General features: G+C 39.6%; 1 protein-coding gene across 1 annotated transcript in view; it reads left to right on the top strand.

Annotated features, from left to right (window-relative positions):
* Window positions 1-3846: 3846 nt before the first annotated feature.
* The window catches only part of kcnj19a (potassium inwardly rectifying channel subfamily J member 19a), an 18617-nt gene continuing 9056 nt past the window's right edge, over window positions 3847-13407 (top strand). The window contains exon 1 of the mRNA XM_046035452.1: window positions 3847-4512. Coding sequence (XP_045891408.1) covers window positions 3847-4512 — 666 coding nt within the window. The remainder of the gene's footprint in view (window positions 4513-13407) is intronic.

The following is a 13407-nucleotide window of genomic DNA, read 5'->3' as shown; positions in this document are numbered from 1 at the left end:
ACATAAGGCCTCAGGCATGACTCGACAAACCCACCAACAGTTGTTCAATGCGGCAACACACTTGTCACCGAGGGGTTATAGTCCTGCTCACTGGTGTGCCTCACATGTTAGAGTTGGATTAGCCAAAAACACAACCAAAATCAAAGGCTGCCATCCTCACAAAAGGTCAACCAAAACACAACACAGCTTAAGCAGAACCTATTTAAAAAGTACAAGTTATCTCTTCCAGTGAAAAAAATGGTAAGCCCCAATGTCAGACATCACAAACACAGGTATCACTAGTTCAACCAAACTCCTCCTCAGATCCTGCCTAACCCAGTCTTAACCTACCTGTCTTCTGGAGCATGCCGGCATGAGGCGATATTTAAAGGCAAAACATCAGCGGCTAGAGCCCTGATATGCCTACCCCCATCGGAGAACTTCCTCTCCACCCAGGATTTGCTCCGAAAATAAAAAAGGCAAAATAAGAAATGAGTGTCTGATGGAAAGGCGGTTTACCCAGCTGGACACTCCTAACCTATCTGAGGAAGCTGTTAACACCTAGGCCAGACAATGTAACACCCCGTCTAAAGTACTCATCCTGTTAGCCACAAGAGATAATACCAAGGTAACCACTAACACAACAAATCCTCCACCGCTTCTCTTAGATCCCGGACGAGGCCCCAAATATGTTACGTCCTCACGTGGCTCAAGCCCAGAGGTGGAGAGAGGAGTAACAAATATAAATGAAAACCCGGTCTAAAGAAACAGGAAACAGAATATGTGCAAACGAATAGATATTTATTAACATACATATCTTACAGAGGAACAGAAGAGACACAGACAAAGAACTAGACTACTTAACAAAAAGGTGGTGATATAGCTTTTAACTAAAACACAAAACTAGCAACTAAAATTAAAAACACATTTAACGCTGAAGAGGACGGGAGAGAGCACGGTCCCCTGTGGTGCTCTTGTGATACATGAAAACAGTCTCTTTCTCTTCAGCTATCTGTAATGCAAATACTACTTTCAGATTGATGTTTTAATACAGCATTTAGATTGCTTTTCAAAATAAATATTACATCAGTCTGATTTTTTTGTTTGATGTCAGTTTTATCACCTGCAGCTGGGATGGTAGATTCTCAGGTCTGTTTTTCAGTATAATTGAAAGGTGATACACAGACAATTAAATGACTTGATGAATCTGATTTTACTTACTAGATCTCAGGGAAATACCCTAAGATCTACTGATAATTATACTACTTTGCCATCATCTACTGCTGTTTCTCTGGGAGCCATCCTCCCCTTTTCCTTTATGACCTGAAGATATTGCAAGGATTGTGTTTTGTGTGTGAGAGCATTTGAGCTGTTTTTGTCTGGTTGTAAGCTAATGTCTGTAAATACAATTGTATTGTATAATTTCCCTGACATTTTAATTTAATTTAAATTATTTTTTTGCTATGTCTTTCCATGATTTAACATTATTTACACAACACAAAATGAGGCCCTAACAGGTGTTTTTATTATTACATCTCTTCATGATGCAATACATTTCAACAGCAGCACAAACTACGTTCTCCAAAATGATCACAGAGTTAAATCAAGATGTCTGTGAAGGTTCTCAGTCATCCAGGTCATAGTTATCCAACGAAGGTTGAGATCAAGGACAAACTCAGCTATTTAATCTCTGTGGGATCGCTTGCTAGCTTGCAAGGATCGTCGATACCGCTGGTTCGTTAGTGCTCCTGGCTGTGGTAACGACAGTCGTCATGGTCGTTAGAACCACTCCTGGCCAAGTCTGAGCTGAGTTTCCCTACCAGTCAGTCAGAACTGAAGAAGTCTCTTGGATGAGGGACGAAATGTCCTCTAGTATCTTCAACCAAGTCCAGCTGCCCTTGACCTCAACCTTCGTTGGAGAGTTAAATTAACACCTCTCTAAAACAGTTTAAACTAAAACTGAACTTTGTAACCTTCATGAAGGTAGGATTTATTGTAGGACTGTTGTATTAGGTGTACATAACAAACCGGCAACGGAATGTAGATAAGGATTAATTTAGACGCACTAAAGGTGCACTTGATTGACTCACACAAACTAATACTGCCATTTAAAAGAGGGTATTGTGTGAGAGAATACTGATGCAAAACTCACAGCTTCTCTGTTGATTGCAAGTCTGACATTACAGAGATGTGACCTCAGATGTTTACAACGTTGAGACTGGAAGAGACTAGACAGCTGCATTTAGCATCTGCACTGCTACTGAAGTTGGTTTGTTTAAGTCACTCTCATAAGCTCTAGTCTGTCGTTTGTTTTGTTTATGAGTTTTTAAATTGTGCACAAAATTGCAATTTATACCTGTTGCTTCATTCATTTTTTCTCTTGTGTTGCCTCCCCAAAACAGCAACTAAAAAAGAATCCAGAGGTTGAGACTCTTGAACACTAAGATCCAACATCAGCTCATTACATCATTTTTTGATGAAGTGCTTATAATATACCTTAAAGGAGTATCTAAAGAGCACTTCTAACCTTGATCTTGTTTTTTAAGAGTGCCGACCTTTATCAGAAATACTCTCAACACCGATTAAAGGTATGAACAATACCCACTTGAGATGAGGGTCAGCTGATTAGATTAGTCACCCTGTTATTGAAACTGTAATTATGCATTAGTTAATAATAGCAGTACTTACATGCAATGCAGAGCTTTGTGTTCTGATTAAAACAAGGGAAACAAAGAGTCAAGGGCAAACCATCCCTTTTAGGATGGTCCTTTGGGAGGATAGGCTGGGAAATCCTCCGCTGTAGTAGCCATCCAATGTCTAAATCAATAAGAAGTCTCCCTACGAAAGAGGAGAAGCACAGATTGAATGTCAGACTTAAAATGGGCAAAGCCTTTGGACAGTTAGTGCTAGAATGTAATGTGTATGTACAAGTCCTGAAAATTGGAAGTGTTAAGAATAGAATATTTCAAATTTAAATGAGTACTGTATAGTTTTCCCCTTATTGCTCATTTACTTGACATCAGTACCTTACCTGAATAAGCTTTAGCAATTTTGGACAGGTTAACAGAAGCACAAATAATTACTGTATTGTCAATTAGTCAAAATCCCCGATGTTCCTTTAGAAGTACTAGATTAAATATGCACATAGGTTGTCTTCCCAGTAGATGGCACAGTTTAACTTGAAAACACAAAGATCCTTCAACCTCCTCACATAGGATCTGTGTGACTCTGTGCTGTTAATCATACAGAGGATCAGCTGATGTAAATACACTGTAAACACTTATGAGGAATGAGTGAATAAAGTAATAATCGAATTAATTCGTATTTAAATTAAGTATCCCACTAACTTAAGTGACCAAATCAGAGAAAGTCAAATTGTCCACCTCTCTCTCTCTCTCTCTCTCTCTCTCTCTCTCTTTTTGTCTCTCTCTTTACACTCAAACGCAGTCTTGTGTAACTCCACCCTCCTCCATCCCCTCCCTCTCCTCTCATCTCTACCTCACACACACTCAAACGTCCCTCTTCATCCTTTACAGCCAACTAGAAGCTGTGAATGGTAGACAGCTCCTCGTATTTCGCTCCACTGGTGAGCACCAAGCCAGTCAGAGTGGAGACTGAGCAGAGCGCACAGCTACAGTCCGCGACCTTTTGTTGCCATGTAAAATAACTGGAAGAATAGTGGATATTTTTAAATAAACGGAAAATATTATATATAAAGTGTTTTTTTTATCCCTAGGATTTACTGTGCGCGCCACGGTGGCCATGGCGCATTTTACGCACTGCAGGTAACCAGTGTTTTGGGGGCTTAAACAAACAAAACATGGATTAAACAGCGAGCAATTTTGCTTTCACCTCAGGAGAGCTGAAATGGCGGCACTTCGAAGAAAATTTGGCGAAGACTACCAGGTGGTAAACACAAATCGCGCTGCCACTTTTTCTGCTCCGGTCAAGAAGAAACGCCAGCGCTTCGTGGACAAGAACGGTCGCTGCAATGTGCAGCACGGAAACCTCGGTGGAGAGACAAGCAGGTACCTCTCTGACCTCTTCACCACTTTGGTAGACCTAAAGTGGCGATGGAACCTGCTCATCTTCATCCTAACTTACACGATCGCTTGGCTGGTCATGGCATCTATGTGGTGGATCATTGCTTATATCAGAGGAGACCTAAATCACGGCCACGACTCGTCCTACACCCCCTGTGTAGCCAATGTTTACAACTTCCCCTCAGCTTTTCTGTTTTTCATCGAGACTGAGGCCACGATCGGCTACGGCTACCGGTACATTACAGAGAAGTGCCCGGAGGGCATCATCCTCTTCTTGTTCCAGTCGCTTCTGGGCTCCATAGTGGACGCTTTTCTCATCGGGTGCATGTTCATTAAAATGTCCCAACCTAAGAAACGCGCAGAGACGCTCATGTTCAGTCAGGACGCAGTGATTTCACAGCGAGACGGCAAACTGTGCCTCATGTTCCGTGTGGGCAACCTGCGCAACAGCCATATGGTGTCCGCTCAGATCAGGTGCAAACTCATAAAGGTAAGCCCAACACCAGATACTCTCTGATGGTAACAACTCTCTGAAAACTAAATGAAACCCAGAAAAGTTATGAGAGCTGAGCTGAAGTTAAGCGTACATAAATCACACCAAACATGCAGTATAATTAACTTATTTTAACTTATAAGACCCCCTGCTGCAACATTGGATATCACTAGCTTCCCTAATTGTTGCACAGTGCAGAACTATGCAAACAGTAGAAGCTTAGGGAAAGTAAAAAAAACAACATTTCATATTTGCACTATGACTGCACTCTTGACTGACAGCTGGTATCTCTCAAGAATCTTTATTCCCTTCACTTTCATCTCATTGCAGCCCACATGGAAAAGGAACAGGTGCATACCGCACATCAGTGGTTACAATGAACCTTTTCTCTTGAAAGCTTAAATGAAAGCAGGTCCCACTAAATGATATATGCATTGTTAAATAAAACCGGCTTAAGACAGCATTACCATAATCCTTCAGCAAGCAGCAACCAGGTGCATCTCAAACCACTGAGATAAGAGAGTAATAGGCTGTTGGTCTTTGTGAGGAGTGGTCGACACCATGTCCAGCGTCAGTTCCTCTTCAGCTGGTGACACCTGGACAGCTAGGTGTGTATCAGCAAGGGGATGTGACAGAGAAATGGCTCCCTGAGGAAGAAGCTTAGGCTCGGTGACTCAGAAGTGAAAGGGAGTTTCACACACTACCACAGATCACTGGAGTCAGTATAACAGCACTCCTGTGAGAGAGCATGCAGACATAAAAAGTATTTATGGCATCCTTAAAGAAATGCAGTCTTTTTTATTTTCTTTAGGGTGTGTTTATTTAGTAGAGATATAAAATGTGTTACAAAGCATCACAATGACAAAATACACTGCTCTAGTCACAATGTTGTGGGTTTGAATCCTCCTAACCTACTGTACCACACTGGTTATCCACTAATGGAGAACTCAGAACAAATTTTGGAGGAATGTAGCTAATAAACCTCACACTCTGAAAAACAAGAAACAGTGCAGAAAGTTAGCACCAACAGTAGCAAGGTGGCTTGGCTCCTCTTTTAATTATTATTATAACACAGCTCCTTTCAGCCACATCCATGTTTGGCGAGCAAAATGGGCCATAAAGAAGACAAACAGCATTAGTGAGGTGCTTGGAGCTTGTTTATGTCTGTGTTCTCTTCTGCACAGCCACATCGAGCACAGCGTTGGTCAGCTTAATGATGCATGCATGCAGGCAAGTTGAGGGAGGCAGGGAGGACCGAGCTACTCCACAGTTACAAGCGTGGAGGAAGTGAACATCCCCACAGGCATAAAGTACAATGACACAGTGTTTGCCAATTTCCTTATGATACTCTACATTTCAGTTTTTCAGCACACTCATTGTAATAATGAGTCTATTTTAAATGTGATAAGACTGAACACGATATTTTTAAAGCAACCCCAAGAAGAAAGATAGCCCGTATTTGTGTTACTTTAAAAAATGGCATGCATTGCATCACAAAATAATTGGGGCCCAGGAAATCTTTATTCTGTAGAGCCACTTTCATTTTACCTTTCTTTCTGGACTGCACGACATAAAATCAATATAAATTTCAAGATCTTTCTACCAATCCTGCATCATCTTTACACTCCCTCTGTCTGCGAAATACAATAAATACAGCATCCACTGTGTGCTCCTTTGTATTTTTATTTATTTATTTTTGCTCCAGGGCTTTGTGGTCTAACCTTATTCTTTCGCTTCAAAGACTCTACCGAGACAGAATTTTTTGCAGCAGCTCTGCCAGAGTACAGAACATAAAAAAACAAAAAAGAGGTGAGTCACTGTGCATGAACAAAGCTATTGTTTAGGCTGAACATACCTTTAGATATCACACATCACATACAGTGTTTAATAAAAACCCTCAAATAAAAAGTAGTCATATTTCAGTACAGTGTTTTCAGTGCAATCCCTTTACAGAAATGTTGGTGGTGCTGTTGAACTGCAACCCTCTTCAAGTCATGCCTTGTCATATAAAATACTCACACATTACTGGCAGAGGAATCATTTTAACTTGTATAGATGTGTTTGCGTGAGTGAGAGAGAGTTTGTGAAAATGTTTTTGTGATGACTTGTTCATAAAGCTGCATCTACAGCAGAGTAAATGAACATCTCAGTGACATGCACTCAAACGCCTATAAAACAAAACAAAGCTATTTCTTTGACACCATCTCATGATATTTTCAGTATTCTTTGAATATTTTACTGGGTTTTATGATGAAGATTCCAAGCTGACTGTAGTTTAATTGCAACACACAGGATCATGTCTTTTAAACAGGGGCAAAGTATTGCAACCGTAGTTCTATTAAGGTGGTCCTCTAGTGCAACTCTATAGAGGATTCACCTCTGTAGATGTGAGTACAGAAGCTTTGCATGTATAAATTAGACTAGTTTAATCAACCCTATAAGGTCTGTGCCTGTAAATTGATAGTCTTAACTCTGTTCCCTGTAAGATAAACATTTACCAACTACGGTATTAACCCTGTTTAAGTAGAAGACTCTTTTGCCTCTCACGAACCTGAAGCTTGCAGGCATATTTAACATTGAGCAGGCAATTTACATACTCAGGTCTGATTGGACAGATATTTTCTGTTGTTGACACTAAAGTGGCTCAAGTTGTTCATTTTCCGAGTAAGTTGCATCCAAGCAATGTTTTTCTTTCTGAACTCATTAAAGTCATTCACAGTGATGAAGTACTTTTCTATAGTTGAGTAGGAGTAGAAAACACCCAAATGGTTGTTTCTTTGGAATATCAAAATGAGCGTGATTGGTTGTCTGTAGGTCGTTGCTCCCTCGTGTCAAAGGACATAAAGTTAAACCTTTCTCGACTCCCTCACGCCACGCTGCTGGGCACCGTTTCAGTCTTAGAATTTGGTGGGTGCGGAACCATGTGTCTCAAGGTTCAGTTCACAATTAATTTAATCTTCTCATGTCTTTAGTGTTCAAGTCCGTATGTGTGAAAAGGGGATGATTGTTATCAGACTCATGTTATTTTAGAGCAAGGTTCATAATATGTAACCACTGTCAGGCAATTGGACGGCAAGAAAGCAAATAGTGCCCTTTTCCAAGACGCAGCTGAGGTTACCACTATACCAAGCCTCGGGTGCTTTCACACCTAACCTGTTTGGATCAATTTAAATAATCCCTTGTATTCCTGGTTAAATCGAACCCTAGTGCAGACCAAACAACTAGACCAAAACCGCCTGAAATGTCAAGTTCAATGATCCAGGAAGACAAGAGCTTAAATCTACGGAACACTGTTACAGTAGATGACGAAGCCACATTAAATTGGAACAACTTGTTGGCGCTGCTTTGTTTGGACAGTATGTCAGTGTGCCAGAGCTTTGCTGAACTGTCGTGGTTGATTACTGGATGACAGCAGAAAGAAGGGAGGGAGACCAATGGAAGCTGTCATACAGAGTCCCACCATATGCAGTTGAAACGCAGCTTTGCAGGCCATCCATGGCCGCCTCAGAAGGCATCCTGGTGGAACATCCTAGCTGAAAATATGACTCTGGTTTTACTGGAAAGGTGGGGGGAGGGTGGGAGGAGGGAGAGAGTGTAGGAACTCATTGAAAGTGATGGAAAGTGGTGAAAGGCGATAGACTCAATGTAAGAGACATAAAAACAATTACCAACAGATTTTTTTCTTTACATTTTCTTTGTGTGAGAGGTGCCTTCTATTTCAGAGACATACACTAGGTTTTTTTCGCATTCACTAGAACTAGAGTACTAGATTTCCATTTCTTTTCTAATAAGAATAGAGATGTAATTACACTATCAGGTTGTGGCGGGCTGGAGAAAGGCCTTGAAGCCCTGTAGTCATTGATTAGCAAGACCCAGGGCTAGAAAACTTTGACTCTGGACCTCTCACGCTCCTGTCTCCTTTGTATTCTGCACTTGAATAATTCAGAGTCTACATATATGTGTAGGATGTTTTGTTGTAGAAGTGTGTATGCTCAAAAATTCATAAGCACACACACACACACACACACACACACACACACACACACACGCACACACATACAGACATTCAGAAGAAGGCATGTGTGAAATAGACTGCGTATTATTTGTTATGTCTGAGCCATACATTCACAAGCACCAAATTATTGCATTATTATTCTTGAATAAACACGGCATCTTCTGGCTCCTGAAAATGTACTGAGCCTTGTTACAGTATTTTCCACATTCAAGTAGAAATCAGAGGCAGCACAGTCGCAACAAAACACATTTTTGGCCAAGAACATTGTGACACCATTTTTGCCAACTACTGCTAAAGTCACTAAGTGTCACATTGAGGATTAAAACACTTTCTGAGGAAGAAAATGAAACCAGCGCATAAGACATACAAATTACATTTCAGGCAGAGACTGTACCAACATGTCTAGTTTAATATTTTAGTGAAACATAAGCCTCTGCAGCTAACTAATCAGTATGACTTCACAATCAAGACAAATCTAGCAGGTTTTCACTTGTGATGCACCATCTTGAGGATCAGTATTTTCAGAACATTGAAAGGAGCCCAATATCCATAAAAATTACCTTTATATTACAATGCAGTGAACAAATGTAATAGTACATTCTTTGTAAGTTGGGATGTCCATGTGTGGAGGTTAGAGTGGTAGATGGGCTTTTAGTGTCTTCTGACTTTAATGCGAAAATCTTGATTGTTTTTGTAAAAATAAACACATAGCTTAACCTTATAATAAATTATAAAACCATATAATACATATATATATATAAATATAATAAATGCCATGCGCACATTTTACAGAAATAAATAACTGAAATAACATTGGTACTGAATGTTGCGAAATGTTGGCACTGAACAGAATCCAAGTTTTTTTTTGATCATCCAAAATCAATGTGAATACTGGTGAAAAGGTGGTCTTTTCTAATTTTTTTATGGCCCAGTTGGTGTCATCCTTGTCGGCTTAGTGAGTTGGAAATCTGAATGATAATTAGTCAGTTGAAATTTGGATGGGCCATGATGCAGACTTTTTCCTAGTATTAGAGAAGAAGAGATGCAGCAGAAGACTCAGTTATGTGTGTGAACAGCTGTCCCATTAACGCACACCAGAGAAAAACAGCTTGCAGGTTGTCCACCTCTTTATTTCACTTTTCATTACCCTTTTACACAATAAAAGGGTAATGAATAACAAAAATATCAGTTCAATGTGAAAGTAACTCCTTCCGTAACAACTTCCACCAAAACCTTTCTATCTCTATTACTTTAATGTTAATTCGAAGCTGACATATTCAACAGGAAGCTTTTATTAGCTGCAATCAAATCCCTGCTTTAAGCTTGTTCAGTTGTCTGACAACAGAAACTTTAAATGACTAAATCGTGACAGTGTAGGAGATTGTGGAGCCAAAGAGAGGACAGAGGTTTAACCAGCTGTCACAGAGTAACCAGGCTTTGTCTTTCCCATTGCTTACCAGGCGTTGACGGTGATTTTTAGACCAAAAGAAGAGGAAGAGATTTAATTTAAATTTTTTCAATCTACCTAAAAAAGCTAATGTGGACACATATCATTTTTACACCTAAAGATGTTTCAGATTTAGGCATTTCAGCCAGAACATACACTCTTGCATTTCTTTTAACTTACTATTGAACTGTTGTTGAACTGAAAAAGTAATGAATACTTCTAGTAATCAGTTTTATATCTATCTATATATTTTTATTGACCATTAGGGATGTAAAAAGTCGATACCAAAATTCTGAAAACATGTAGGTACTCCTTTTTCTAGGTACTGTAGGTAATGGCGATCCAACACATGGGAGATGGCGACAAGTGCTTCTGCAGCGATAGCTCTGCCTGGACTCTTCGAAAAAAAACAACAGTAAGATTTGTGTATGGGAGTACTTTGCGTTACCAATAATTAATTTGTTTGAGACCTTGGCAACTGTATTATATATATTGTTGGAAAAGTGACACATATATTCCATCTTGTTTAGGCTAACGTAATGTAAACATAGGTTGTAGTAGTAGGCTACCGTCCTTACCATTCCTTGTGTGTCATCTGTTGTAATGTCGTTAGCATTTTAAATAAATAATTACGGACTAATGGTCTGTCACCATGTCAGAAAATTTAAACTACTGCTTGTACTCTGAGTAGAGGTGGGTGTGTGTTTTTTTTTTTTGTTTCTTTTTTTTATAGATATTGAGCTATACCTGATAATTTATTAAAGGAGTGTATGATGAAGTACATGAGATTTATTATTTTCATTTTTTTTTAACTTGGTATCAAATTTAGTATTGAGAATTATGGAATTTCCCTGGTATTGGTATCCACTACTAAATTTCTGGTATCGTGACATCCCTATTGACCACTTATCATTAATTTTTGCTAATTTAAACTCTCCGCTCACTCGCAACAGGGGCTGTTGAGAAGTTACAGCTGACTCAATACGTGGATATAGCTACAGTACATTCAGTTGCCAGCTTATTATTACTACACCCAATGATGGTAGGCTAAAACAGAAACATTACTCTATAGCCTACATACAAAACAGTTCAACAGCACCACAAACTACATCATCATAAATTTGAAAATATATCTAAAAAACTAAAAGTTTACTTAGTAAAAGTACAGATGTATTAGTATCAAAATGCACTCATTTTGCCGATTGGCCCATCCCATGAATTTGGAAATTAACTAGTAACTAAAATGGTAAAAATTCTTAATTAAGTAAAGTACTTGAGTAAATTTGCTTGGTTACTTTCCAACACTGTCTTTGACACATACATATTTCCAGCCAGGAGAAAACGGTGCAGTCCATCCCGCATGGGATAGTCCAATTCATTTGACTCTCGATTTGATTTGACCAATTTATCTCACTCAGTCTCGGCTTGATTGGGTAAAATGTTAGTCTAGCCAAACATTAGAGTAAGCAGACAGTATATGTGAATACCTGCATGATTCGACTGGCTTGTCAGCTGACTTGATTGCATACAAGGTCCTCCACCCCCCTCTCAGGCTACTGATTGATGAAGGCCCAGCAGAGTACAGAGTACAGTTGAGTAGGAAGGGAGGAGACATCTGTTTATTTGGAGTGTCAGATTTAACAGCAGACAAGCTCAGCAATCTCGCAATCTTTGTGCATGAAGAAGAGTAGGAGAGTGCCAACAGGGCCTGTGTAAGGAGCTTTGCCTGTCAGTGTTTGCATTTAGTCATCCATCTTTTTAATCTTAAGCGACAAAGACAGAAAGTGAAAAGTAGAATTTCCCTTAGCTAGCATGAGATAACCCACATGGTGGAATGATGCCAAACAGAATTCAACTGCCTGTGAGCAAAAGTGAACTGACAAGTGAACAATGCCTCCATGACATGGAAGTCGTTCTCTAACATAAATCTAGAAGAGCATCTCATTGATATTCACAGGAGACAGAAATAGAATGCAATGTTTTCTGGCAATGCAAAGCCTTTTTACTCTGACTTTATTCACAGTATGTGTTTCGAGGGATAAAGTACAAGGCAATGTCACTGGGAGGTTAGGATGAAGTTGGCTGGTAGCTGCAGTACAGGAGTGGTCAGGATGGGTAGATGAGAGAGAAGGCAGGTCCAGGAATGTACTATGCAAATGTAAACGCACTTGAACTTAATTAGCTCACCTTTTCAAACCTGATATAAATCCCTATCTTTTTATCCTCGATTAAACTGTTTGATAAAATGGACAGCAAAAATGTTGTAAATACGGTGCCAAAAGTGTGCTACCAAAATCATTTTATCATAATGGAGAATAACTATTCTGACATTCGTTCAAAATAGTTCTCAAAGATGCTGTAATCTTATCATAGTCAATATTCTACTCACCATTGTCTTTTTTCTGCTACTTTATTTACATTGCCATCCACCATTTGCTAAAACCCTTGGACTAAACAGTGTGGTTGTTGGCTCTAACAATTGTTAGCATGTCCGGCTAAAGCTTGCCAACTACAGTAGTTAGCTAATCTAGGTATTTCCAAGGCCAGTAAGCACATCGTTAACTATTAGTTTGTAAACTGACAGATTACAATAATAAAAAGTAGTAACACTGAACACACTGAACCTTTAAGTGAACCGTCTCCTTTCTAAACCATCTCTGGTAATGCCGTTGACTGTATCTAAATATGGATGACATGACAACATGACAGCTCCCCAAAAGTCAAGCGAATACATCTTGATCGCTCCCCTGCTGGCTGGCTACAGCACAGTTTACCCCCCCCCCCCCCCCCGTCATTTTCTTAAGGTTTATGTATGTTACAGTGTTTTTTCCTTCTGACAACTTTGGTTTTAATAAATTTTTAATTTTAATTTGATGCTATAAAAAGGGGGTTTCAGGTTATGACTGACAGCTGAGTCGGCCGGGTGTATAGGCGGGACCTTGATACTTCTCCATCCCCGATCACTACTGCGCAGACTCTGGCTCCAAAACCAGCGCCAGATGGCAGCGCTCGTATCCGTGATATTTTGGTTTAATTTCATCAAGTAGTCTATCTTTATATTCAGTCTACAGTAATACTAAACTCATAAGTTACGGTGTGCTAAAGTCAAAGATGATCCAGTTTTCTATTTTAATACCACCAGATGACACTGACTCAGTAATAAAGGCTGAAAAAGGAAACTGCCTTTGATGGAACAATGTGTCGATTAATTTAGGATGTAGGATGAGAACAAAAGATTCAGAAATTGTAGAAAGGTTTATAGAGTGGGGGAGTGGTACTGTGTTGTGTGTGTGTGGGAGATCATTATAAAGCTGTGTGTCATGGAGGAGTAGTGTGTGTTTGTGCGTGTGTGGGCGGCTGGTGGCTGACACATCCCAATAATTGGTTGGAGGTGTAACAATGTAGAAAAAGAAGTACAAGAAAATAGTTT

This window comes from Micropterus dolomieu, linkage group LG02 (genome assembly GCF_021292245.1).
Source record: "Micropterus dolomieu isolate WLL.071019.BEF.003 ecotype Adirondacks linkage group LG02, ASM2129224v1, whole genome shotgun sequence".
Lineage (NCBI taxonomy): Eukaryota > Metazoa > Chordata > Actinopteri > Centrarchiformes > Centrarchidae > Micropterus > Micropterus dolomieu.
This window is presented reverse-complemented; position numbering and strand designations above follow the sequence as displayed.